This window comes from Pipistrellus kuhlii, unplaced genomic scaffold (assembly GCF_014108245.1).
Source record: "Pipistrellus kuhlii isolate mPipKuh1 unplaced genomic scaffold, mPipKuh1.p scaffold_m20_p_56, whole genome shotgun sequence".
NCBI classification, from domain to species: domain Eukaryota; kingdom Metazoa; phylum Chordata; class Mammalia; order Chiroptera; family Vespertilionidae; genus Pipistrellus; species Pipistrellus kuhlii.
Window position 1 is genome coordinate 775,257 of NW_023425558.1, and position 26,935 is coordinate 802,191.

General features: G+C 58.7%; 3 protein-coding genes across 3 annotated transcripts; 1 reads left to right on the forward strand and 2 right to left on the reverse strand.

The window, feature by feature from the left end:
* Positions 1-336: 336 nt before the first annotated feature.
* ZDHHC24 (zinc finger DHHC-type containing 24) lies at positions 337-5,069 on the reverse strand. Its single transcript, XM_036416763.2, has 3 exons — positions 4,745-5,069; positions 2,225-2,502; positions 337-1,697 (listed from the first exon to the last, which is right to left on the reverse strand). The coding sequence occupies exons 1-3, from the start codon at positions 5,023-5,025 to the stop codon at positions 1,402-1,404; spliced, it is 855 nt and encodes a 284-aa protein (XP_036272656.1). The 5' UTR covers positions 5,026-5,069; the 3' UTR covers positions 337-1,401.
* Positions 5,070-5,230: 161 nt separating this feature from the next.
* Positions 5,231-20,935, forward strand: ACTN3 (actinin alpha 3). The gene is made up of 21 exons (XM_036416738.2): positions 5,231-6,036; positions 10,566-10,680; positions 10,858-10,977; positions 11,551-11,637; positions 11,730-11,817; positions 12,285-12,363; positions 12,454-12,535; positions 13,686-13,771; positions 14,066-14,158; positions 14,737-14,967; positions 15,061-15,208; positions 16,583-16,733; positions 17,463-17,571; positions 17,653-17,793; positions 18,050-18,232; positions 18,648-18,782; positions 19,089-19,268; positions 19,633-19,779; positions 19,867-19,932; positions 20,407-20,565; positions 20,644-20,935. Exons 1-21 carry the CDS (start codon positions 5,893-5,895, stop codon positions 20,800-20,802), a joined length of 2,703 nt encoding a protein of 900 aa, XP_036272631.1. The 5' UTR covers positions 5,231-5,892; the 3' UTR covers positions 20,803-20,935.
* A 132-nt stretch (positions 20,936-21,067) lies between these two features.
* On the reverse strand, positions 21,068-26,063 carry CTSF (cathepsin F). Its single transcript, XM_036416751.2, is given in 14 exon segments — positions 21,068-21,599; positions 21,686-21,744; positions 22,095-22,185; positions 22,283-22,347; positions 22,427-22,546; positions 23,486-23,566; positions 23,644-23,740; positions 23,829-23,974; positions 24,095-24,208; positions 24,768-24,843; positions 24,971-25,096; positions 25,099-25,206; positions 25,464-25,562; positions 25,760-26,063. Coding segments are annotated over 14 exon segments (1,470 nt in total). The 5' UTR covers positions 25,973-26,063; the 3' UTR covers positions 21,068-21,524.
* Positions 26,064-26,935: the final 872 nt, after the last annotated feature.

Consider the following 26,935-nt stretch of genomic DNA (forward strand, 5'->3'; position numbering starts at 1 on the left):
GCCCCTCCGTCTGGGAACACAATCGCAATCTCGACTCCTCCGCTGAGAGAGCAAGTGACCTCCATTTGCTTTCCGTCGTCTAAAACTCGGGGCTCTCTGCTCTGCTGCTGTCTTCTTCCTATTCTTTTATTCCTTTTTAAAAAATTTGTATTTTATTGATTTTTCACAGAGAGGAATAGAGAGTGAGAAATATCAATGAGAAAGAAACATCAGCTGCCTCCTGCACACTCCCTACTGGGGATGTGCCTGCAACCAACTGCCCTTGACTGGATTCGAACCCGGGTCCCTTCAGTCTGCAGGCCAGCACTCTATCCGCTGAGCCAAACCAGTTAGGGCTATTTTTTATTTCTTTACTATCATTTCAGATTTTAAGAGGAAACAGGTACATTTATGTGCTGAAAACCTGCCACATTTAACTAGTTACTAGATGCAAACAAAAAGATTAAGTAGCCCCCAACCAGGCCCAAGAAGAGCACAGCCCTGTCAGCACCACCTGCCACAGATGCTTGAAGGAGAAAGCTGGGTTCAAATCCCGACTCCCATTTACTACCCCATGGACTTATCCTATCCCATCAGTTCTGAGCCTTAGGTTTCCTACCTACATAACTGCCGCTCAGAGTACCAGGTGAGCTAGAGGTTCCGTGAAATGTGAATGTGGGAATGCTTCTAACTCTAAGCAATGAACCTGGGAAAGAATTTTAGATGGACCCTAACCGGTTTGGCTCAGTGGATAGAGCATCAGTCTGTGTACGGACTGAAGGGTCCTAGGTCTGATCCTGGCCAAGGGCAAGAACCTCAGTTGCAGGCTCCTAGGCAACCAATCGATGTGTCTCACATCAGTGTTTGTCTGTCTCCCACTGTCTCTAAAAATCAATAGGAAAATATTCTTGGTTGAGGGAAAAACACAATAGAATCGTAGATGCTGATCATGCCCTGGCTCAATACCTGCCAGCTGGTGCTCCCACCCCATCCCACCCGGCCAGAGGCAGCGCCCGGCTCCCAGGTGTTCCATGCTCCCAGCCGTGACCAGCAAAGGAACCTGAAACAGCAGCCGGGCCGCAGGGAGGGACCAGAAACCCACAGCGGAGGGAATCCGGGAGTCAAGTGGGTGCTTTATTCATCTGGCAAAGGGGCAGAGGTTGGCCAAGAGCCCCTTGCCAGACCCTCCACTGCACTCGGGGCCACTGATAGAGGCAGATGCACAGGGCCCAAGCCCTGGATACTGAGTCCACGCTGGGCAGGGGCAAGGCCAAGGATGGGGCTGGAGCTGCTGGAAGCAGACATGAAGTCCCAGCCCGCCCCTCGACCTGAGCCGGGCGTGGGCCTGAAATGGCTTATGAGTCCCTTCTCCCCTCCTCCCTCCCTCCCTCCCTCCCCGCACGGCTCTGGCTCTCCCTGGAGTCAGGAAGCCACGACCCCCACGTCAGCTGTGGTCTGGAAGGTGATCCCGTCCCCTGGCAGCGGGGAGGCCAGGAAGGGCCAGAGCCAGACCAGGACCCAGCGGGGCCCCAGGGCCGCCTGCAGGTTGTGGCAGGGGCCCAGGTCGTAAGCGTGCTGGCCCCGCGCCCACTCCCAGGTGGTCTGGCCCCGGAGCAGCAGCATGCCGTGGAAGAGCAGCCCCGCCCCGCAGAACAGGGCGCCCGCCACACACGTGTCGGTCACGAAGGCCAGCGCGAACTGCGCCAGGGACACTCTGCCTGCAAGAGAGAGCGGACAGGATCAGGGGCGGCAGCGGGCCCGGTCCCCCCGGCCCAGCTCCTGCCCTCCAGCCGCCTCCCAAATGCTCTGAACGGCAGACGGAACCTCTGGCCTCGGGGAGCTCACAGACATGAGATCCCTGCTCAGTTAATGACAGCGGTGCTGTGTGCCACGCCGGAAAAGCAGAGCGTCTCTCTGAGGCCTCCCAGGCCTCATCCGGCCCACGTGGGTAACAAGTATCTGCTGGACAAGAACCACAGGACCAGGGTTCGGAGTGGACCGTGGGTGTAGGGGCCAGGAGGCAGGGGGGAGAAGGCCCAGAGCACTGGGGGGGGGGGGGGGGGGGCGCAGGGACAAAGAGTATAAAAGACCCGTGGCTTTTATCTTGGGTAGGCAGGGACATTGAGTCCTGCCTGCCTCCCAAGAGGAGGGCCGCTGGGTCCCCAGGGTCCTGCCCAGTGTCCCTCCTCCCACCAGCCTGGCCCCTGCCAGGGCCTCTGCCTCTGGGCGGCCTCCCTGGTCCCACCTGTGAGCAGCATGAGCCAGGGCAGCAGGAGGAGGGCCGCGGTGTGGAGGGGCGGGTGGGCGCGCAGCAGGGCGGCCAGGGCGGGGCCCAGCAGCACGGAGACGTGCAGCAGGGCGCCGGCGCCGTGGAGCAGCAGGCACAGGAAGGGCCGGTAGTTGTGGAAGCCCACACAGCGGCCCAGCAGGCGGCAGTGGTGGTCCCGGCGCAGGATGCAGACGCGGCAGGCGGAGCAGTGCCCGCTGCGGGGCGGCACCTGGCTCTGGCACTGGTAACAGTAACTGCAAGGAAGGGGCCCAGGGTCAGTGCCCCCAGCAGCTCCGAGTGCCCGGCTCCTGCCTGCGAGCCCGTCCTGGGAAAGCGGAGGCTGCCCTTGCTGAGCCTCAGGTTATTCACAGGCAAATGCAGGCTGGACCCCGCTTCCCGGCCCTCCCGGCCCAGCACTGCGGCCCGAGGGCACTTCGGCTCTGACATCCTTAGTCCTGAGGCCTTTCTCCGGCTCTCACCAGGAGCAAACTTCTGCCTTCCTCCGCCGTCACCGCTTGGCCCAAGTCACCATGAACTCTCACCTGGATATGGCAACCTCCTCCTGACTAGTCTTCCCGACTCCACCTTGGTCCCCTCCTAGTGTAGTCTCACCCCAGCAGCTAGACCAGCGGTCAGCAAACCAGGGTTCGAGAGCCACACGCGGCTCGTCGGCCCCGTGGGTGTGGCTCGGCATTTGAACCACTTCTTCAAAATAGACTCCCCCAGGCCGAAACCGGCTTCTGCGCATGGGCCACGGAGTTTCCGTCGCACGGTACATGCACGCCCACACGTGGTATTTTGTGGAAGAGCCACACTCAAGGGGCCAAAGAGTCGCATTTTGCTCAGGAGCCGTGGTTTGCTGACCACTGAGCTAGACTGATCCTTAAAAGTCTAAGTCATGCCCTAGCCGCTTTTGCTCAAGTGGTCAGAGCATCAGCCTGCAGGAGTTCCATTCCCATCAAGGGCACGTACCTTTGTTGCAGGCACGGTCCCCAATCCCTATCAGGGAATGTGCGGGAGGCATCCAATTGATGTGTCTCTCTCACATTGATGTTTCTCTCCCGGTCTCTCCCTCTCCCTTCCACTCTCTCTAAAAAAATCAATGGGGAAAAAATATCCTTGGATGAAGATGAACAACAACAAAATCTAAGTCATGTCCCTCCTCTGCTCAAAATCTTCCAATAGCAACCTGGCGAGTGTGGCTCAGCTGGTTGGAGCGTCGCCCCATGGACGGAAGGTCTTGAGATCCATTCCCAGTCAGGGCACATAACCAGGTTATATTTTTTATCCCCAGTCGGGCATATATGGTAGGCAACCGATGGATGTTTCTCTCTCACGTCAATGTTTCTCTCTCTCTCTTGTCCTCTCTCAGCTTGTCTCTTTATTTTTATTTATTTATTTTTTAAATATATTTTATTGATTTTTCACAGAGAGTAAGAGAGAGGGATAGAGAGCTAGAAACATCGATGAGAGAGAATCATCGATCAGCTGCCTCTTGCACACCCCCTACTGGGGATGTGCCCGCAACCAAGGTACATGCCCTTGACCAGAATTGAACCCGGGACCTTTTAGTCCGCAGACCGACACTCTATGCACTGAGCCAAACCGGTCCCAGCTCAGCTTGTCTCTTTAAAATCAATAAACACACACACACACACATCCTCAGGTGAGAATTAAAATTAAATGTTAAAAAACATCAACCAGCCGAAACCGGTTTGGCTCAGTGGATAGAGCATCGGCCTGCGGACTGAAAGGTCCCAGGTTTGATTCAGGTCAAGGGCATGTACGTTGGTTGCGGGCACATCCCCAGTAGGGGGTGTGCAAGAGGCAGCTGATCGATGATTCTCTCTCATCGATGTTTCTAACTCTATTCCTCTCTTCCTCTCTGTACAAAATCAATAAAAAAAATATTTTTAAAAAACAACCACCCTCCAATGGCTCCCCATGCCCTTCTAGTAAAAAGCAAAACCTTCAATGTCCTACTAGGTCTTCGCATGTCTAAGCTCTGTCCTCCCCTTCTCTCACTCCACGTTGGCCACACTGGCCTTCTTGCTGTTCCTGGAACATGCTAAGCACATAACTGCCTCAGAGCCCTTATGGTGTCTCTTCCCTCTGCCTGGAACACTCTTCCCCCAGATTCCCAAGTGGCTAACTCCCCCACCTTCTTCAAACCTTGCTTAAACGCCACCTCTTCAATGAGGCCTACCTTGTCCACCCTATTTAAAACTGCTCTACATTTTGTTTCCTTACCACCATCTCCTAACATTCTATATAATTTATTTATTATGCCTGTAGTTTACCTTGCACATAGCAGGCGCTCAGGAACATGTCTAAGTGAATAAGTGATCCTCCTAGCTCTCCCATCCGGGTTCTACATGGGTTCTCTGGTTCTAACAAGCGAATCCCATCGAATCTGGTTCTAACATCCTCAGGTCCCGAGGCCCCGCCCCTTGCCCAAGGCTCCCGCTACCCCCCCGAACCCCGAGCCCCACTCACGCCCAGCCCCGGCCTAGCCCGCGGCCGGCCAGCATCACGCCCCGGATGCTGGGGTCCGAACACAGGAAGAGCCCCACGTTGCCCAGCAGGTTAAGCAGCTGGAAGGCGGCCAGCGCCAGCTGGAAGGCCCGGGCCAGGGGTCCCAGCGGGGGCGGCCCGGGGCCCAGCACCAGCACGTAGGCCAGCTCCAGGCCCACCGCCGTCGCCCACAGCGCGGTGAGCACGAGGGGCAGCCGCGTGGGCGGCCCGTCCGCGCTCCCCACCGCCCGGGGCTGCCCCATGGCCCGGACCCACCCGCCGCTTCCGCATTGGGGCGGGGAGAGTGTCAGACGGAAGTCCGCCCCGACCAATGGCAGCTCTGGGGGCGTTGCTGTGAGGTGAGAGTCACGTGGAGCAGCTCGTGGATGCGAAGATGTGATTGGACGGCCCATGAGCCAATAGACGCTTGGAATCCCGTTGGCGCTGGAACTGGGGCGGGGCAGCGCAGCTGGAGCCCCGCCCACCAGGAGGCCCCGCCCCGCCCGCTGCAGCGCCGCTCGCTCGTCCGGCTCCCAGTGAGCCCGCGGGATTGAGTTGCACCCTCGGTGGCGTCGGGGTTTCCCGGCTCAGCACATTCCCCGTGACCCCCAGCCTCCCCGGTATTAATAGCCCTGCGCCGGCCCATCCAGCTGGCCCGGAGCCCCTCCCCATGCTCGAGTGTCTCCCTGAGTCACCCCAGAAAACGTTCAAAACCTCTCTGCGCCTCGGTGTTCCTGCCTGTGGAATGGGGCCAGGGCTCCCGGTGTCCCACCGGCGCCTCCAGGAGAGGGTCAGGAGCGGTCTGCAGCCGCTGTGACTGTTGTCATCTCCGATGGAAGGAAACCGAGAGGGGCCCCGGCTTTCCCGAGCTCAGACGGCGCCCTAGCGGCGGAGCTGGACCTCGAACCCCGATCTCCGTCACGGGATCCAACCAACGCCCCCAAAGTCTGCAGGCCCCAGGCCCAGTGCAGCCTCAGACCGATCCCGACCTGAGCGCCCTCGCCCCATTCGGCCCCTCCCCCCCACCCCCATATTTAGCGTGAATCCGATCCGGGGCCGGGCCCGGCGCTACTTAACGGGCCCGGTGTCCTGGAGAGCCCCGGGCAGAGCGAGGCCAGGACTCCGGGGCGATGATGATGGTTCTGCAGCCCGAGGGCCTGGGGGCCGGGGAGGGGCCCTTCGCGGGCGGCGGCGGCGGCGAGTACATGGAACAGGAGGAGGACTGGGATCGCGACCTGCTGCTGGACCCGGCCTGGGAGAAGCAGCAGCGGAAAGTGAGTACCAGCCCATTTCCTGATGGCATCACTGAGGCCCGAGAAGCCCGTCAGTGCTGGGCGGTAGAGCCTGCAGAGTGCCACTCCCTCGCTCAGGCTCTGCCCACCAGCCCTCTGTGGTCCCCCCGGGCTGGAAGAGAGGGCGGGGAGCCCTCAGGAGGGGGTTAGGATGACAAGGAGAGTGTCTGGGGAACCCCCAGGATGGTTTCCCTGGGTCCACTGCCTACTTCTCCTGAGTTGGCCTTAGCTCAGGAGATCCAAGCTTGAGGGTTTCTGGAAGAATCATCTCTTTCTCCCTACACCTACCCCACCTCTCCAGCTAGATGTTCCCAGGCCCCGCCCTGGCAGCCAGGCAGCCGGTAAAGGGATTGGGAATGTCCGGGTGGGACAACCGCCGGAGATCCCTTCCCGTCCGCTCGCTCCTCCGTATCTCTCCAGCATGGTGTCCGGAGTCACTTTATTCCAATGGTCAAGTGAGGAAACTGAGGACTAGAAAGAGGCAGAAATAGGACCCAAATCATATGCTGTCAGAAAACAGGACCCCCTCCCACCCCCCCCCTGAGGGTCTTTCCCCTCGCTGGCCGCATTCCCCCTCTTTCCCTGCCCCAGCACGGAGCCTGCTGGAAAGGCCACGGGCCTGGGGAGGCGGGAGCCTGGGTCCCCTTACGCAGAAACCTGACTCTCCGGCCAGATGGCCGCTGGGTGCTGAGGCAGCAGCTTGCGGGGGAGCTGGCGAGGGGCACACGGCAGCTGCTGCTGTGGCCCAGCCTCGCAGGGTGCTGGGGCCCGCTCTCCGGAGCTGTTTTCACTCCCAGACTTTCCCCATGGCGGGGGAGGGCACCTGGTTCCCTAAAGAGAAGTGATCCAGGCCTGGGGGCTGCAGCCAGGCTACTGGGCCCTGCTCGGCATTCGCCGACAGCACGGCTCCAGGCCCGGCAGGGAGCAGGGTGCTCGGTGAAACCTGCAGGACCTGAGAATCCCAGGGTTTAGCATCAGAGCAGCTCTGCCGGGCTCGGTGACAGAAGACGGCTCCAGGGGCCAGGAGGCTCAGCTGACAAGTCTCCCCAGGTGACATGCTTCCCCTGGCTCCTCTCGCACCTGTCTCCGAGCCCTGCAGTGGTCCTTGGGTCCAGCAATCTCCTGGTGATGTCACCCTGCCCTGGCTCCAGCTGCCGTCTGCTGTGCAACAACTCTCTCTCTCTCTCTCTCTCTCTCTCTCTCTCTCTCTCTCTCTCTCTCTCTCTATACACACACACACACACACACACACACACACACACACCGTATTTTCCGGCGTATAAGACGACCCCCTAATTTTACAGTTAAAACATAACTTAAGGCCTATATTTGCTGTATAAGACTACCCCCCACTTCAAAGAAAAGACTTACTTTGCCATCAAGATCTGCAGGTAATTTTTGTGAAATTTTGGTCTTTTGCCCCCGATTTTCGGTTGACTTTTTTTCGTTTCAAAAGTCGTCTTATACGCTGGAAAATACGGGCTGGCGCTCTCTCTCTCTCTCTCTCTCTCTCTCTCTCTCTCTCTCTCTATATATATATATATATATATATATATATATATATATATAATAATTGATTTTTCACAGAGAGGAAGAGAGAGGGATAGAGAGTTAGAAACATCGATGAGAGAGAATCATCGATCAGCTGCCTCCTGCACACCCCCACCGGGGATGTGCCCGCAACCAATGTACATGCCCTTGCCTGGAATCGAACCCGGGACCCTTCAGTCCGCAGGCCAACGCTCTATCCACTGAGCCAAACCGGTCCCGGCTGTGCAACAACTCTTACCCTTACCCCCGCCCCGGCCTGGCCTCTCCCACATCCGGGTCCACGTGCCCTTCTTAAGACTCAGGCCTCTCTGTAACGCGCCTTTGTCACTTAACGGGAATATCCTTTCCGTCCAACTTCCAGCCGCCCCCCTCATCCATGCACTCGGAGGCTGAGGAGCATGGCTGCTCTGCACTAATCAGCTTCTCCGGAGGCTGGACATTCCGGTCCGTTCTTTCTCACCCAGCGCTGTTTGTTACAGTGCAGCGAACTCTCTGTGCTCAGCATCAGCCCTGCCTCCTCCCTGCTACCCTTCTGCATCTGGGAACACTCCCAGCTCCTCCCACCCGATGCCCGAGCCCTCCTCTTCATTCACCCCCACTCAGAAATATCCACGCACTGTTTCCTGAGAACGTCCTGCTATGTGCCAGGCACGGTTTGGGGCGCCAGGAACTGGGCAGGGGACCAGCTCAGGGAGCTAGGACTCCAGCAAGGACAAACGTTTCTGTCTCCCCACCTTCCCTTCCATGGACACCCTTTTCTCTCACTCTGGTCCTGGTCACCATCTCCTCACTTTTCCCTTCTGCTCTGCCACGTCTTCTGTCTCCACTCTGCAACCAGAATGAGTTTTTTAAAAATACCGTTCTGCCGGGACCGGTTTGGCTCAGTGGATAGAGCGTCGGCCTGCGGACTGAAAGGTCCCGGGTTCGATTCCGGGCAAGGGCATGTGCCTTGGTTGTGGGCACATCCCCGGTGAAGAAGATGATTCTCTCTCATCGATGTTTCCAACTCTCTATCCTTCTCTCTTCCTCTCTGTGAAAAATCAATAAAATATATTAAAATACCGTTCTGCACACACACACACACACACACACACACCCGCCGCCGCCTCCTCTGCCTGAAAGCTTCCCTGACTCCCTGTTGCTCTCAGGGTCAAGTTCAAACTCCCTGACTTAGCACCCAAGATCGTGCATGACCTGGCCACCGCTGGTGCTCCGGCCTGCCTCTGCCTCTGCCTCACCAGGCGTAGCCCAGCGCCCCAGCTCCCTCCGGCCGTGCCCGCAGACCTAGCAGCTGTCTCCTCCTGCCAAGCACTTGCCCATGTGGCTGGCCCTGCCCAGAACGCCCTGGCCTGCCCTTTGCTGCCTGGACAGTTTCTGCTCCTCCATCCCAGCTCTCACCCAATTCTAGCTTCCCCAGGAGGCGCCCCAGAGACCCCCCTGGAGTCTCTCCCGGCTCTTCTCGGGCCGACGCGGCTCTTCTCGGGCCGACGTGGCCCTTGGATTGACTGTGAATTCCTTTAGGGCAGGGACCACATCTCATTAAGGATCATGTTCGGACCCAGCCAGTTTGGCTCAGTGGATAGAGCATCCATCCCGGGTTTGACTCTGGCCAAGGGCGTGTTGTACCTGGGGGTTCCAGGTTCCTCCCCAGCCGGGGCCCTGATCAGGGCTCGTGCAGGGGCCACCAACCGATGTGTTTCTCTCTGTCTCTCCCTCTCTCTTTGACTTTCCCTAAAAATCAATGGAAAAATACCCTCGGGAGAGGATTAACAACAAAATTTTTTTAAAATCATGTTTGTCGAATGAAAGAATGCCTCCTTCTTTTCCATGGAGGCCCCACCCAGACCTGCCTGCTCCCTGCCCCTGCCCCCTGCCCCCTGCCCCATCCATTTCCAGGGCATCCCAGACGCCAGGGTGGAAGGCACTACAGAGTCAGCTGCCCTTCCTGTGCTCAGCGCTCAGACCCCTCCAGGGCAGGACGCTCCCCCCCTCCCTTAGCAACGACACCCCCTCAAGAACCTGAAGCATCGCCTCCCGGTCCCGCTCGCTCCCAGGTCACCTGGAAAGCTGTCTGTGAGGAAGGGAACTGGCCGAGGGAAAGGATTCCCAATAGCTTCCAGGGCACCTAACGGGAGAACCGGCTTTGTGGGAGGCCCATGCTCTGAATTCTAGAATCCTGCCAGGTCGGGGAAGGGGGACCTGAAACAACATGGAGTCTGATCCCTTAACTGTACAGATGGGGAGACTGGAGGGCCTACGAGAGGGCACACGAGAGGATTGGAGCCCAAATATGGATTCGACCAAGGACATGATAGCTGACAGACCCAGGAGCATCCGGGCCTGAAGGCTGGTAGTTTGGCAGAAACTTGTGCTCCAGGCTCCAGGTCACCCCCTCCCCAGCAGGCACACAGCCATACACCAGACCAGCTTTTCTAACTGGGGGCCAGGGGAGGAGAGCCACCTCCTCCAACTAGATCAGGCTGGGCCCGCGTGCCCAGCCGACCCTCCTCAGGCTGCAAAGCTCTTGCTCACTCAGTGCACCTGGAGGCCAATTCACAGCCTGCAGAGGTCGGCGGGACTCATATAAAGATACACAGGGGCACAGACCCTCGGCCAAAACCCTCAGACCAGATGTGCTTTGACCCAGAATTCTTCCGATTTTAAAACGGCTTTATCATCCTGCATTGGCCCTTGTACGGGCCCCACACTTTGGGGTGTCTGCTTTATGGTTTTCTAAATCCCCCTCCAGTGCTGGAGACTGCTCAGAGTCCAGACTGAGACCTGCCTGGGACCCTCTGCCAGGGGAATGAAAGCTCAGAGCGGGAAAGGGACCGGCCCAGATACACAGCAAATCGGTGGCTGAGCCAAGACTTGAATCCAGGGCCTTGGGCTCTGAGATCCCCGACAGGGGCCCTGAGCACTGTCTCAGCACAGGGGTCTGAGCGCCGCTCTCCCCCCAGACCTTCACTGCCTGGTGCAACTCCCACCTGCGCAAGGCAGGCACCCAGATCGAGGACATCGAGGAGGACTTCCGCAACGGCCTCAAGCTCATGCTGCTCCTCGAGGTCATTTCAGGTGAGGCGTGCAGACCCGTGCACGGGCCCCGGGGAGCTGGGGCGGGGGGGCCCCGGGAGCTGGGGGGATAGGGCAGCGGGGACTGCAGGGGGTTGGCGGCGGAGGGGAAAGTTTGAGGACAAGGTCTCCGACTTCCTCTCGTGACCTTTGACCCTTTCCCTCCTCTTTTGCGCCCAGGAGAGAGGCTGCCCCGGCCAGACAAAGGCAAGATGCGCTTCCACAGAATCGCCAACGTCAACAAGGCCCTGGACTTCATCGCCGGCAAGGGGGTTAGGCTGGTGTCCATCGGGGCTGAAGGTGAGGAGGGGGCAGGAGGGGGCCTAGGCCGGGTTTGGGGGTTCCTGACACCAGCAAGTCACCTCTGTGCGCTTCGGCTTCCTCATCTCAACGATGGGGCCGAAACCAGTGTGGCTCAGTGGATAGAGCGTCGGCCTGCGGACTGAAAGGTCCCGGGTTTGATTCCGGTTAAGAGCATGTACCTGGGTTGCGGGCACATCCCCAGTGGGGGGGGGGGGGGTGTAAGAGGCAGCTGATTGATGTTTCTCTCTCATCGATGTTTCTGGCTCTTTATCCCTCTCTCTTCCTCTCTGTGAAAAATCAATAAAATATATATTTAAAAAACAAACAGTGGGGACAGCCATCCGTGCCTCATGGGAGGGACTGTAAGGAGCAAATGTGCCCCAAACGCCAGCCCGTACCCTGCTACCTAGACTGTGCTAGAGTCAATGTTAGTAACACAGCTGAGTGCCCACCAGCCCTGGGATGAGGGGCCAGGCCCAGAGAGCAGAGCAGGGGGGTTGGGGGAGTAGCTGAGGCTGGTAGCCCGGGCCTTGAACCCCAGGAGGGACGTGCCCCATCCCTGCCCTGCAGAGATCGTGGATGGGAACCTGAAGATGACGCTGGGCATGATCTGGACCATCATCCTGCGCTTTGCCATCCAGGACATCTCCGTGGAGGGTGAGCCGGGGCTGGTGGGGAGGAGGAGCAGGTGAGGGCAGGGGGCCTGGCCCGGACCCCTCCCCAGCGAACACACCCCCGTCCTCACCCAGAAACCTCGGCCAAGGAAGGCCTGCTGCTGTGGTGCCAGCGGAAGACAGCGCCGTACCGCAACGTCAACGTGCAGAACTTCCACACCAGGTCTGTCCGCGGGTCAGTGCGGGCGCGGGGCCTCTGCCAGGCCTGGGCCCGGAGCTGGCCCCTGTTCCAGCGTGGGGCGGAGAGGTCACAGCCGAGTTCCTGGAACTGTGTCTGAAAGTAGGAGGGCTCGGGCAATGCTGATCGACTCCAGGAGGCTGAGGGAGCCCTCCTGGGAGAGGGAGCACTGGAGATGTTCCCGGGAGGGCTTCGGCCAGAGAGGACCTTGTGGGCAGGAGGCCAGAAACATCTAGAAATTGGTGGGGCCTGAGCCTGCGTGTGTGAAGGAGTCATGGTGAGCTTGCGGGAGGTGGTCCACGTCTGGTAATAAAGGGCCTCCAGTGCCAGGCCGAGGAGTCAGGACTTTCCCCACTGGACAGAGGAGCTGCCCTGATGGGAATGCTTCCGGGCAAGGGTAGGACAGGGCCTCTGCTTGACCTCGGGCCTGACCCAGCCCCTTCTCTGTCCAGCTGGAAGGATGGCCTGGCCCTCTGTGCGCTCATCCACCGGCACCGCCCCGACCTCATCGACTACGCCAAACTGCGCAAGGTTGGCCTCCGACACCCCCAGCCCCCTCCCCCAAACCTCTGCCCTCCGCTGACCTTTGATCTCTCCCCGCTCCTCCCCACCTCCATGTAGGATGACCCCATTGGGAACCTGAACACGGCCTTCGAGGTGGCAGAGAAGTACCTGGACATCCCTAAGATGCTGGACGCGGAAGGTTAGAGTAAGACCGTCTCATGGTCTAACCTCCACATCTGCTCCTCCTCCTCCTCCTCCTCCTCCTCGGAGGCCCTGCCCTCCGCCCGGCTCCTGGTCAGAATCCTCCGGAGCCACTGGCCCTCTTCTCGGGCGTCTCGCCCACCTCCCTGTCCTCTCCACCCAAGGAGCCAGCCTCCCCGCCCCTTCTGGAATGGCCCCCTCTGCCTCGTATCCCAGCTCCCTAGGCTCTTGGAACATATTGGCCCCTCAAGACTGAGAGCTCCTCTGGGTTGGTGCCCAAGAAAGGCTTTAGTTAACTGAAACAGCAGCCCCGGCCGGTTTGGCTCAGTGGATAGAGCATAGGCCTGCGGGCTGAAGGGTCCCAGGTTCAATTCTAGTCAAGGACACATGCCCAGGTTGCAGGCTGGATCCCTCGGAGGGGGTGTGCAGGAGGCAGCCAATCAATGATTCTCTCATCATTGATGTTTCTGTCTCTCTCCCTCCCCCTTCCTCTCTGAAATCAATAACAAAATACATATTTTTAAATTGAAACAGCAAACACTTTCTGAGCATCGGCTGTTCCTGGTACCCTGAATGTGTGGGCATTGGCGGATGAGCACTTGGGGGACAGACAGACGGACAGAGTGTGGGATGGCTGGAAACACCAGGCAGGGTGGTCTGCGGCCCGGTTCCCTCACCCCACAGCGGGGGTGGGGAGACTGCTGGAGCCTGGGGTGATCAGACAGGGACTCAGAGAAGAGGAAGGTGTTTTGGGTAGCTGGCAGCTGGCGGCCATGACTAGATGTCACTGTCTCCACCCATTCCTTTTTAAAATTTTTTAATATTTTTTTTATTTTAAAAAATATATATTTTATTGATTTTTTTCAGAGATGAAGGGAGAGAGATAGAGAGCTAGAAATGTCAATGAGAAACATCGACCAGCTGCCTCCTGCACACCCCCTACCGGAGATGTGCCCACAACCAAAGTACATGCCCCCGACTGGAATCGAACCTGGGACCCTTCAGTCCGCAGGCCGACGCTCTAACCACTGAGCCAAACCAGTTTCGGCATGTCCCCTCCCATTCTAAGGGAGAGCCCTGCCTGGGGGGGACATGAGCCCATTCCCCACGCCTGGTCTGGCCAATAAGCCCCTCGCTGCCATCCCCAGACATCGTGAACACCCCAAAGCCGGATGAGAAGGCCGTCATGACCTACGTGTCCTGCTTCTACCACGCCTTCGCCGGCGCCGAGCAGGTGAGGGGCTGTGGACGCAGGGCCCGATCTTGGAAGCATCTCAGCATGTGGAGCCGCCAGGCCGGTGGCGGGAGTGCCACATCCCACCAACCCGGCTGCGCACACACGGCCTGGGGAGCTCAGGCGTAGAGGCGTCCGGCCTGGAAGCTGCCTCTCCGCCTGAGAGATGTGCCCCCTCCTCCCTTTTCCTGTTCCTACGGCCCGGCCCGGGGCTCACAGGCTTACAGGGGGAGGCCGGGCTGGGGGGGTCTGCGGCAGGCAGCCACTCTACCCCCCCTCCCCCCCCACCCACAGGCAGAGACAGCCGCCAACCGGATCTGCAAGGTGCTGGCTGTGAACCAGGAGAATGAGAAGCTCATGGAGGAGTACGAGAAGCTGGCCAGCGAGGTGAGCCAGGGGTCTCCCATCCCCGCCTGTGCTCTCCCGCCTGCTCCTCAGGTCTGTGCTGGCCAGGCCTCCCGCTCCTCCCAGTAGCCTTGGTCTCCCCCAGCCTCCTCATGATATCTCCACCCAGCTCCCACCACCTTCTGCCTTTCCAGGCTCCTGGTCATCCACTCATCACTCATTCATTTCCTCATTCATTTATCCATTCGCTCATCCCTCATTCATTTCCTCATTCATTTATCCATTCGCTCATCCCTCATTCATTTCCTCATTCATTTATCCATTCACTCATCACTCATTCATTTCCTCATTCATTTATCCATTCGCTCATCCTTCATTCATTTATCCGTTCGCTCATGTGTAGGTAGTCTCGTGGTTTTTGCTCTGTGCCAACTTATACTGGTCCTTGGTCTCAGAAACTAACCACCCTACTCCTTCCCAGAGGAGTGGGGATCCCCCATTCTTCCCTTCAGAGCCCGACTCTGCTCGTTTGGGCACAGCCTAGGTGTGGGTGTAGGGGGCGGGTGAGGGGGACACACCAGCCCAGAGCTCTCCGCTCTGCCCCGGCCCGGCCCGGACAGCTGCTGGAATGGATCCGCCGCACCATCCCCTGGCTGGAGAACCGTGTGGGCGAGACCAGCATGGGCGCCATGCAGCGCAAGCTGGAGGACTTCCGGGACTACCGGCGCCTGCACAAGCCGCCCCGCGTGCAGGAGAAGTGCCAGCTGGAGATCAACTTCAACACGCTGCAGACCAAGCTGCGGCTGAGCCACCGGCCCGCCTTCATGCCCTCCGAGGGCAAGCTGGTCTCGGTGAGCCGGCCGGGGACGGGTGGCCCTGGGATCCGTGGCCCCTTCCGGACAACGGGAGAGCCGTGACGGAGGGCACCTCCGCCTGCCCCGCAGGACATCGCCCACGCCTGGCGGGGGCTGGAGCAGGCGGAGAGCGGCTACGAGGACTGGCTGCTCGCGGAGATCCGGCGTCTGCAGCGGCTGCAGCACCTGGCCGAGAAGTTCCAGCAGAAGGCCTCCCTGCACGAAGCCTGGACTCGGGGTAGGACACGTCACGGGGCGTGATTCCGTCCTGGGGTGGAGACTGGAGACAGTGGGGCTGGGAGCCGGCCAGGGCTAGGGTTCGGCCAGAAAGATGGAGACTGTTTCCTAGTCCCACCCTTGCTATGCGACCAAGTCCCTGCCCTCTTTGGGCCACGTTTTCTTTCTGTGTAAAGTCGGCCCTCCACTCTCTTCTGGGTCTGGCCTTCTGCAGGTCTGCTCTAATGTATGTGTCATTTAGCATTGTATTTGTGTGTGTGGCATGAATCCAAGGGAGCCCTAATGTCCCTTACTCAGAGTGTACTGATGCCAAAATATTGCACAAGCCGCATATCTTACTCTGTATGAACAGTCATTCTGCATTCCGTCAGGATTTTAGTCCCACAAATGAATGACTCCTGCCTAAAAATAATGAACGAACACTAACCATGTATTATGGGTATAATAAATAATGATGGTTTGATAAAAGAAGATGTCCTTCAAAATAAGGCCACTTATGTAACCCTGAGATCTCCAGACCTCTAAATTTCAATGGCCTTCTCTGCAAAATGCAGAGGCACTCAGTAAATGGCTGCTGCTGCCATTATAAATGTTTTTATTTGCGTAATTATGGCAATTGTCATTCTCCGAGCACTTTTAGGTTCATTATTCACTCATCCAACAGATATGCATAGAGGGTCTACCAAATGCCACACACTTCAGGAGCTCACCGGGCTGAGTCCTTGGGAGGTAGTTCTCCATCAAATGATACCAAAACAGCACCCAGGGCCATCCCGCACCATGCAGGGCCGGGGGCCCCAGACGTCATTTAGGGGCCACAGCCTGGAACAGGAGCTTCTAAACCTGTTAACTGGGGAGTTCCCTTTTTAATGACGCAACCTGTAACGGGCACGTACTCTTTCACTAGGACGTGTCAGTACGTCACGCCCGGAGGATGTAATTTCATATCATTATTTTTTTTATTTATACTTAATTAAAATAAATGATATATATATTTTTTCACTTATTTATATATAAAGCACAAAGGAAAATACAAAATTACAAAAAAAATAGAAAAGAATACCAACAAAAAAATGGCAACATCGAATTAAAAAATTATAAATTTTACAAACAATTATAAAGATTACAAAAAATATATACCGTCCCTCTCAGGGCGCAACATATATTTCCAGGACGTATTCATACGTCCTACCCGTTCCCGATATTGTTTACATTTGACGTATTTATAGGTCCCGCTCGGTTAAGAGGTTAACGCTATGAGGCCTGGAAGCAAACCGCTGGGGCAGGTTAGGCAGGTGTGATCATCCGCAGTTCCCAGCTGAAGGACGTGGCTGTCACACAGCCCTGCCCGGGCCCTGCTCCTCTCTCTGCGCAGGAAAGGAGGACATGCTGAGCCAGCGCGACTATGAGTCGGCGTCGCTACAGGAGGTGCGGGCGTTAATCTGGCGCCACGAGGCCTTCGAAAGCGACCTGGCGGCGCACCAGGACCGCGTGGAGCACATCGCTGCGCTGGCCCAGGAGCTCAAGTAGGCGTGGCCCGGAGCTCGAGTGGGCGTGGCCCGTGACAGCTTGTGGGCGTGGCCCAGGAGTTCTAGTGGGCGTGGTCAAGGAGCTCTGGTGGGCGTGGCCCAGGGCCCGGGCCGCCCCCGGAGACAACGCCCCTCCCTGCCCGGCCCCGCCCTGATCCTCATTGCCTTCAAGACCCTTATACCTTGTACTTTGGCAAGCCAGCCTTGGTCCCTTAGTCCTTCCCCATCACCACTTGCTCCTCCCCTCCTCCCTTATCCCCATCCTCATCCCGACCCAGCTCTGCCGCCCACACTCCTCCTACCGCCACTCACACCACCTCCCGGTCCCCACTCATGGCTGTCCGCTCCCTTCTTCGGCTTCGCACCGGGTTTGCTATCCCCTTGGCACCTCCTCCGGTAAACCCGCCCCTTCTCACGTAACCCAGGCCCTTCACTCAAAATTAAGGTGACCAGACGTCCCGATTTTTAACAATTCGTCCCGATTTTTGGACTTTTTTAAAACGCCGCGGGACACGGGACAAATTGTTAGAAATCGGGACGTCTGGCACCTTACAATCCTAGAGGGCCAAGCTGAAACCATTGGGCACCCCTCTTCCCCTAGGGCCACGCTGGGAACGCCCTGCCCTGCCCTGGCTTTCTTACACCTTCTCCACAACCCGGGGTGTGATCAGGAGGAAATCTGGGCTGCAGGCTGGCCCCCCAGCCCTCCCCTCTTCTCGCCCCCAGTGAGCTGGACTACCACGAGGCGGCCTCGGTGAACAGCCGCTGCCAGGCCATCTGCGACCAGTGGGACAGCCTGGGCACGCTGACCCAGAAGAGGCGGGATGTGCTGGAGGTGAGGGGGGGCTGGACCCTGGAGACAGGTGAGGGGCCTGTTGGGCCAGCTGCTGACTCCCCGCCATTCCTGTGGCTTCAGAGGATGGAGAAGCTGCTGGAGACCATCGACCAGCTGCAGCTGGAGTTCGCACGGCGGGCAGCGCCGTTCAACAACTGGCTGGACGGTGCCGTGGAGGACCTGCAGGATGTCTGGCTGGTGCACTCCATGGAGGAGGCCCAGGTGGGCGTGGTGTTCGGAGGTGGGGCGGGGACTGAGGCTGCATGGATGACAGGGAAGCTGGCCTACATACTGCCGGCCACTGCCTTAGGCTCTTGAGGAAGCGGCGGGGGGGGAGGGGGGGGAGCTGTTTCTGAGAGCTGGACTGGGGGACAGGACTGGGTTCTTGACCCACGGGATCGCCTGGAGCATGGTGCTGCCCTTTGTCGCTTACAGGAAGTGGGGGTCCTGGCTGATCCTTCCTGCCTGTTGCCCTCAGAGCCTGCTGACAGCACATGAGCAGTTCAAGGCGACGCTGCCCGAGGCTGACCGAGAGCGGGGTGCCATCCTGGGCATCCAGGGTGAGATCCAGAAGATCTGCCAAACGTACGGACTGCAGCCCATCTTGGCCAACCCCTACATCACCCTCAGCGCGCAGGACATCAACACCAAGTGGGACACGGTCAGTGCTGCCTGTGGCCACCCCCTGCTTCCCACCTGCTCCTGAGAGCTCTGACCACCCTGAAACCTCAGGTGTCCCAAAATAAGGGTCCAGGGTCTGCCACAGACTCTCTGTGGTCCTGGACAAGTCACCTTGCCTGTCGGCCTTATCTGTAAAGAGGCCCTAACAGCAGCATTTTCCTGTCAGGCCTGATGTGAAGTCTAATGAAATCTGGCGTGTGGGCACCCTTTACAAAACAGTTAGTTATAAACGAAGTCGATGCCCCATTTACAGATGAGGAAACAAGCCTAGAGAGGTTGAGTGATTTGCCCAAGAGCCTGCCCGTCAAGCCCTGGCACCTTGGTTCAGAGCAGCAGGGGTTGTCTGAGGGGCAGGGCTCCTCCAGAGCTGCCTGGCACAGCCACTCCCCTTTCAGGTCCGAAAGCTGGTGCCCCGCCGTGACCAGATGCTGCAGGAGGAGCTGGCACGGCAGCAGGCCAACGAGAGGCTCCGGCGACAGTTTGCAGCCCAGGCCAATGCGATCGGGCCCTGGATCCAGGGGAAGATGGAGGTAAGGCTTGGACGGTGGGGCAGGAGCTGGGCCAGCCAAGAGCTGGGCGTTCTTGCTGAAACCGGTTTGGCTCAGTGGATAGAGCGTCGGCCTGGGGACTGAAAGGTCTCAGGTTTGATTCCAGTCAAGGGCATGTACCTTGGTTGTGGGCACATCCCCAGTAGGGGGTATGCAAGAGACAGCTGATCAATGATTCTCTCTCATCGATGTTTCTAACTCTCTATCCCTCTCCTTTCCTCTCTGTAAAAAATCAATAAAATATATTAAAAAAAAAAAAAAAAAGAGCTGGGCGTTCTCATCCTGCAGGAGGTGGGGCGCCTGGCAGTGGGCATGGCTGGCTCTCTGGAGGAGCAGATGGCTGCACTGAGGCAGCAGGAGCAGGTCATCATCAACTACAAGAACAACACTGACCGGCTGGAGGGCGACCACCAGCTGCTGCAGGAGAGCCTGGTGTTCGACAACAAGCACACCGTCTACAGCATGGAGGTGGGAGGGGCAGGCCGGAAACAGCACGTCTGCTCCAGGAGGGCTCCCAGTTCAGCGTGGCCAGACCCCCACAGACTTTCCACCTGTGGGGGAGGAGACCCACGAGTGGAAAGTGACCTGTCCAGACCATACAGCAGTCTAAAGCCAGGCCAGATCGGCCACAGATGGTTGATCAGTACTTAATACATAATAAATCATCCAACTTTAAGGCAGAAAGGGCCACTGGAGGTCACACAGTGGAACCTCCAGATGGGGACAGAGGCCCAGAGAGGACTTGCGCAGGGTCTCACAGTGGGTTGGGGGTGGAGCTAGATCTTGTGGCCGGGCACTGGCTGCCCACTCAGCCCACCTCCTGCTCCCCCAGCACGTCCGTGTGGGCTGGGAGCAGCTGCTCACCTCCATCGCCCGCACCATCAACGAGGTGGAAAACCAGGTGCTGACCCGAGACGCCAAGGGCCTGAGCCAGGATCAGCTCAATGAGTTCCGGGCCTCCTTCAACCACTTTGACCGGGTCAGCAAGGGCCCCGCCTAGTGGGGTGGTGGACCTGGGGGCTGGTGGGTTTGAGGACCAGGCCTGACGCCCACTTACCCACCACAGAAGCGGAATGGGATGATGGAGCCTGATGACTTCCGGGCTTGCCTCATCTCCATGGGCTACGACCTGGTGAGTGCCCCGCACCTCCTCCCATCGGTTCCCTGTCCTACATGTGTCCTGGATGTGCCTCCCACCGTAACACCATGGTCTCACTTTCTCCTCACCTCACCGTGAGACCAGGCAGAATCAGACCGTTTCACACAGGGGCTACCAAAGGCTCCCAGAGGCAGATTAACTTGCTCAAAGATACAAGGCTGGAAATTTGGACGTAGTTCTGTCTCTCCAAAGCTTGAGTTTGCAACATTTTACTCCCTGGAGTGCAAGAGCCCCAGGAAAAAGACCAGGCCCGATGGGCAGAAGGGGAGCAGACACAGCTCGTAGCAAGGCCTTTCTGAAGGCAGAGCTGCCAGAGCTGCAGTCTATGGGGAAGGGAGCCCCGTGACAGGGGCTGTGCAGCCGGAGCCGGACAGTCCTCAGGAGGGACACGCAGAGCCCGCCCGGCTTCAGCACCCATGGGCATGGCGCCGGCCTCTGTCCCTACAGGGGGAAGTGGAGTTTGCGCGCATCATGACCATAGTGGACCCCAATGCAGCTGGGGTCGTGACCTTCCAGGCTTTCATCGACTTCATGACCCGAGAAACAGCCGAGACGGATACAGCTGAGCAGGTCGTGGCCTCCTTCAAGATCCTGGCGGGAGACAAGGTGGGGCCCTGGCCCGGAGGGGCAGGCGGGCTGGGCAGGGAACAGGACCTGTGGGCCCTCAACACCTCTTCTCCCCAGAACTACATCACCCCCGAGGAGCTGCGGAGGGAGCTCCCAGCCGAGCAGGCGGAGTACTGCGTCCGACGAATGACACCCTACAGGGGGCCTGGGGCGCCCGCTGGCGCCCTGGACTACATGGCCTTCTCCAGCGCCCTCTACGGCGAGAGTGACCTCTGACTTCAGACCCGGACGAGGTTTCCGTGCAAGTAGGAAAGAGGGCGCTCCCTCTGGCTGTCCCGTCCATCTCTCAGAGCACGGACCCTCAGAACGAGCAGCAAACTTTCAGAATAAAGATCCATCGTGGGTTTCACTCCATCTCCTTTTGGTTCCTGGAGCAGAAGCTGGGCCCTGGGCTCCTGGGCAGGACTAAATGCCTGACCTTAACCCTCCAAGGGTCCCCACCCCCCCTCCTGACCGCAGAGACTGAGCATTCACACCACACTGGAGTGAGGACACCTTTATTGCTGTTAGAAAAGGGTGGTTACAACAGTCTGTCTAGACATGAAAGGGGACACTGTCCCCGCCTCCAGGGGACCAGAATTTGCAACGTCAGAGAAAAGCCAGGCCAGGAAGCCAGGACAAGCTGAATTCAACACCAAAATATCTGCTTCCCACCTGTTCCTTGCCTGAGCCCAGGGTTCTTGGCCCAACTCAGCTGCCAAGACATCCTCCTTCACCCAGACCCTCCCAGCTACCACAGCGTAACCAAGGTGCAGCCTGGGAACTTCAGAGCAGGAGCTGGGGGAAGGGGGGAGGGGCTGTACCCCTCGCCCAGTGCCCTTGGCTCACCCTGAGGCACCCGGCACCCATCCCTGAGCCAGCTGGGGAGGGGCCTGGAAGTGCTGGTCAGGCTGGGGAGAGACTGCCCTGGTCAGCACCAGGTCCTGAGCTGGTGCTCCTCAGTTCACTACTGCTGAGCTGGCCATGGCATTCACACCACAGGCCCCAGACCCACGATGCAAGTAGTAGTAGCCCTGGAAGAGAGGGGAAGGGGGTGGTGGTGAGGGCACTAGGGCAGGGTGGCGGCTGGAGGGCCAAGGGCTGAGCAGGCAACACTCACCTCCTCACCCCAGTCAGTGCCCCAGCTGTTCTTGATGGCCCAGAAGGGAACGTCAGAGCCTGGGAAGTAGGGGGAGTGCAGGAGTCAGGGCCCCAGGTACTCTGCACTCTGCACATATCTGCTGTGGGCCTACTGTGTGACAGGTGCTAGGAAAAGAGCAAAAAAAGGCCCCCCTGCCACCCTCCTGGAGACCTGAGGCTCGGGTTCAGGAAGGAACCTGCCTACTCCCCTCATGCTGGCTAGTCATCCGTCCAGTTTAACCTCCTCCTGCCTCAGCCTTCCCATCCACCTGGCCCACAGCTGGGGACAAGGTTCCTAGCTCCCCCCAGATTTCCCCCAGGGCCCTGAGACGCTGTGGTTCCGCCCTGCCCGTGGCTGGGTTTGTGGGCAGAGGGGTCACAGAACTCACGGTTGCCGTAGCCCACAAGCAGCACAGCGTGGTCAATGAACCAGGGGCTGCAGAGAAGCCTCAGGGGGTGGGAGATTCCGTGGCGGTAGAACTGAGGAGGGGGAATAAGCAATAGTGGGCCAACTCCAAGGAGAGGAAGGGGAGGAGCCAGCGAGAAACGGAGCAGGGCAGTGGGGCTAGAGCCTTACCTGCATGCCGAAGGCGTTGATGGCAATGGAGACGGGGCCGTTCGTGGCCAGCCAGGCTGCCAGCTCTGAGACGGGGGAGGGGCATATCAGGGGCACCCAGGTCCCAGCCTCACGTGGCCTGTCCCCATCCCATCCCTCACTCACCTTGCTCATCATGGCTTAGCTCTACCGAATCATTGATGTAAACCTTGACCTTGTCTGCAGAGAAGCTGCAGGTCTGCAGGTGGCCACTGTAGCTGTAGTCATCCTCCGTCTCCAGCCCTCCTGGGCAACGGTGGGGAGCAGATGGGGAAGCAGAGAAAGGCGGGCTCTGTTTAGCATACACTCCTCTTCTCCTAGCCAGAGGCTATGCTAAGCCCCTATCCATAAGGCTTCACATTCCTCGTCTGCCCCAGAACACAGGCCATCCCCTCCAGGAAGAGCCTCAATCCAGTGTCCATCAGAGGGCGGAGGGAACAACCAGAGAAATGTGGCAGAGATGAGCTCAGGCCCCCACTGCGGACTCCCCGCTTGTCCCTGCTTTCCTAGGACTCTTGACTTGGCTTGCTTATCCTGCTGAGAGGACTCAGCCTGACTCTGCCCAGCTCTTGCAGGGCACGGGTGGGTCCCCATTTGGCCCGATCCCCAGGCTTCCAGACCAGTTTCTATATGGCCACTGAGGCCTTTATCCTCCTCTCTGCAGCCCACTGCTTGACTGACTTGCCTATTTAATTCAATACCTCTCCTCAAGAGTGAGGTGTGTTACTACCTGGTTTAGCAGCAGCTATAAACACAGACCTCCAAGCAACAAAAATATCAAGACCCTGTTATGTGCCAGGAACTTGACACGTTTCCTCACTTGATTCTCAAGGCAATCCTATGAGGTGGGCATGAGCCCCATTTCACAGATAAGACAACTGAGGCTCTGAAAGAGCTGACTTGCCCAAGGACTTCAACCAGAAGGGTCAGCACGAAGACTTAAACCCAGTTCACATGATTCCCATGCTTATGTCTCTCCCCACACAAAACATGACTTCAGGTGGAGGGTGAGTGGCTCCCACTGACCCCATTAATGCATACCCAAAGTCTTTATGGCCGACTGTCCCTCCTGACCCCATTAATGCATACCCAAAGTCTTTATGGCCGACTGTCCCTCCTGACCCCATCAGTGCATACCCAAAGTCTTTATGGCCGACTGTCCCTCCTGACCCCATTAATGCATACCCAAAGTCTTTATGGCCGAATAGGCGTTGGAGGGCAAGCCGCCCATGCAGGCCTTGTCCACTCTGTCGCAGTCCACGAGCTCTAGGAGACAAGGCCAGTCCCGAGGAGCCCTCGGGAGGAGCTGGGCTGGGCACAGGGGGGCACAGGAGGATGCTCACCCTGCTCCGAGAGGGAGAGTAGGTCCCCCCGTTTCAGGAACCACTGGCCCTCCACGTTGCCTGTAACTGAGAAGGCCCAGCAAGAACCACACATGCCCTGCAAGAGATGGGCGGAGTCAGGGCTGGGTCTCTTCCCACCCCTAGGACAATCCTCATGTCCCACCCTCGCTTCGGAGGGGTCCAACCTGGTTCTTGACTTTGGTGACAGCCCCCTTTCTCCTCCAGTCCCACTCAGGTGGGGCAGGGTCGCCGACGGACTTGACTAGGCGCATCTTCTTGCCAGGCCCCCCTTTGAGGAGGGGATTCAGGTAGAAGGTGCGGAACTCCTCCTCTGTGGGCAGAGGTGAGCAGAGGATGGGGGGGGGGTGCCCCTACGTCAGCCCTGATCAGGGCCTTAGAAACAGGTCCTGTCTCTTCTAGGCTCCATTATGGCTCTGGCCACCAGCCCTACCTGTGAGGTCACTGAACTTGGTGACTCCATACTGAGCTGTGCCACGGTCCAGGGCCTGGATCTTCTGTGCTCGTATCATGTTGTTGATAAAGACGGACATGCGCCACTGGGCTTCTGAGGACCGAGGAGCAGGGGAGGAGGGCTCAGACTCCAGGCAGATCATAAAGGAGCGTTAGCTGGCAGAGGGTTCCCTGGGGAGGAGGTGGGCTCTGCAAGCTCAGGAAGGACAGAGCCTGGAGCAGGGAAGGGTGGGGGGCAGACCTGCAAGTGATAAGACTGGAAGGTTGGTAAATTTTTGGGGCCAAACTGGGGTGATGACGTCCCAGGTGTGAAGGCAGAACCCGAATGGGCCCCAAAGAGCACCCAGACAGGGGGTCACGGGAAAGGCTATCATGCCAGGGGCCTCCAGCGGAGAAAATCTGTCCTTTGTCCCATCCCACTCTCCCCAGAATTGATGGAGGCCCATGGTTTCTGACCAGGAAGATCAGGTGGGAGTGAGTCAGATCCCTGAGGTAGCCGCCCAGTCCTGGGCAACTGGGCAGGAACTCAGGGACTTAGGAGTCCCTGAAGGGATGCACGCCCTCTCCTGTCCTTCCCCTCCCAACACCAAGGTGCCAAAGGGGGGGGAAGGCCTGATCTGATTGGGACGGTGCACCCCAGGCTGGGTCCTCACCCTCCTCGGTCTCGTATGTCCGGTTATAGGTGGTGATGAAGTCCTTGAAGAGTGAAGCCATTTTCACATAAAAGTCCTGGAAAGGCAGAGGGGTCTTTACGAGGAGTCCTTCTCAGACTGACCAGGGCGCCCCCGCCAGGGAGAGGGGAAGAGAGGGCATACGAGGCAGCAGCCAGCTCCCCAGAGAGACAGGGGCTCCTCACCTGGGGTAGAGGGTCCCTGTCCAACAGGGGGAGGAATGGGCTGAGCGTCTCATTGTTGTCCTCTGGAAAGGATTGGAACAAAGAGATCAAGGCTGAACCCCGAGTGAAGTCTGCTCCGGGCTGTCCCAGCAACCTTGGGCTCTCCCAGCACCTTTCATCTCGGTGTCCACTGGGCCACAGTGCTGCTTCAGCAACGCGTGCTTCCCTAGCTCGGAGAGGACTTCAAAGCTGCAGAGCTGGGGGGAGAGGAGGAAGCCAGCCTGGGCCCTCGGCTAGATGGCGCTGGAGGCCCCCAGATGAGGGTCATCCCCAAGGCGATCACCCCCACCGCGGAGAGAGACATCTTATCTTCGTAAAGCCTGGTCTCCGCCCGGGGCCAGGGAAGTGACCTGGGTGCCTGCTGCCTCAGATCCCTTCCTCTTGGCCGGACCCGCCGTCCCAGCTGCTGCCAGAGCGAGCCTGGGGCAGGGGACGGAGGGAGCCCGTCACTCACCAGGGTTCTCCTGGGCACAGGGAGCTGGCACTCCGCGGGGTCCTTGCAGGGCAGCTCCTCCAGCGTCACCTCCAGAGCGTACAGCGCCCCCCGGCCCGCCTGGGTGGAGGGGCGGAGGGGCGGGTGAGCGGGCACAGCCGCTCCCACCTCAGCCCCGTCTTCCCGGTCCCCCCCCCGCCCCCCCCCCATCCCAACCAAAGGGGTCCCGCCGTCCACGCCCCACCCCGAGCTTGGGCCCAGGTTCCTCGCTCCCGGACCCGGACCAGGGCCCGCGCCCCCGCCCCGCCCGTCCTCACCCGGCGGACGCGGCCGCTCACGGCGCCCGGCACGGCGCGCGCCCCGGCCGCCAGGCCGCGGCTGTAGGTGTCCAGCGCGAAGCGGACGGGCCGCCGCAGCAGCTCCGGGGCCGCGGGCGCCCAGGCCTGCGCGCCGGCGTCCCGGCGGGGCGGGGCGGGGGCCGCGCCCGGGAGCAGCCCCAGCAGCCACACCAGCGGCAGCCAGGACGCCATCGCGGGGCGAAGCCGGCGGCGGGACCACGGGCTGCGCGGGTCAACCGCCCCGACCCGACCGCGTCGTCTGAGACCTCGGGACCCGGAGCCCCGCCCCGCTCCGGGCGCCGGCCAATGGACGTCCGCCTGGGGCGCCTGCGCACTCATTTATTTACGCGAGGCACGTGGGGCGCGCTGACTGCGCAGGTGGGTGGGGTCCAGCCCGGCGGGGGCCTGCAGGAGCCCCAGCCTGGGAATAATCATTTTAGGTCTCTGGAGCTAGCCTAAGAATAAAAGTAACTAACGTTTATTGCATTTTTATTATATGTTAACATATAATCGTTGTAGCAATCCTGAGAAGTAGATGTAATCCCAATTTAATAATGAATAGAGGCTTGGAGAGATTAAGCTGTTTACCAAACATCGGACTAGTGATGGAGCAGGACTTGAACCCAGGGAGTTGGCCTCAGAGCCTGGATTCACAGTTCGACTCTTCTTTGAGGCCTCTCTTCTCATCAGCAAAATGGCAGCTAATATTCCCTGGATTGGCAGTTAGTTCCTCAGACTATTGTGAGGGTCAAACAAAACCATGCAGCCATTTGGGTCTTAGGGCCTAGCAAGAGGAGATGTTAGGACAAGGGTCTCAAGGTCTGGGCAATTCCTACTAAATACTATTCCTGCTAAATATTAAAATGTGGCACAGTATTTTACAGGCCAGCTGTAAATAGAATGAGCTTGACAGTAAGCCAACTGAAATCAATGAATCAATGAGTACTTGACCAAATAGGGTATGTAAGCAATGGTAAGCTTCTGGGAGATGGAGCTTTGGGTATGAATCCCCTCTTCTTTACCTTACAACAACCACATCTCCTTCAGTCCAAAGGCCGGCGCTCTATCCACTGAGCCAAACCAGCTAGGGCAGACACATCTCCTTCTTGAATCTAGAGCACCCCAAGGGCAAACCATTTGTTTGGGTAACAGTGG

What these genes read in the sequence shown, in the direction of transcription:
- ZDHHC24 (XM_036416763.2), bottom strand. Translation starts at nt 5,025, where the DNA reads ATGGGGCAGCCCCGGGCGGTGGGGAGCGCGGACGGGCCGCCCACGCGG. An exon ending in GGGCTAGGCCGGGGCTGGGC is followed by an intron (nt 2,503 to 4,744) that starts GTGAGTGGGGCT and finishes CCTTCCTTGCAG; the next exon opens with TTACTGTTACCAGTGCCAGA. An exon ending in CTGGCTCATGCTGCTCACAG is followed by an intron (nt 1,698 to 2,224) that starts GTGGGACCAGGG and finishes TCTCTCTTGCAG; the next exon opens with GCAGAGTGTCCCTGGCGCAG.
- ACTN3 (XM_036416738.2), top strand. Translation starts at nt 5,893, where the DNA reads ATGATGATGGTTCTGCAGCCCGAGGGCCTGGGGGCCGGGGAGGGGCCC. An exon ending in GCGCTGGCCCAGGAGCTCAA is followed by an intron (nt 16,734 to 17,462) that starts GTAGGCGTGGCC and finishes TCTCGCCCCCAG; the next exon opens with TGAGCTGGACTACCACGAGG. An exon ending in AGAGGCGGGATGTGCTGGAG is followed by an intron (nt 17,572 to 17,652) that starts GTGAGGGGGGGC and finishes CTGTGGCTTCAG; the next exon opens with AGGATGGAGAAGCTGCTGGA.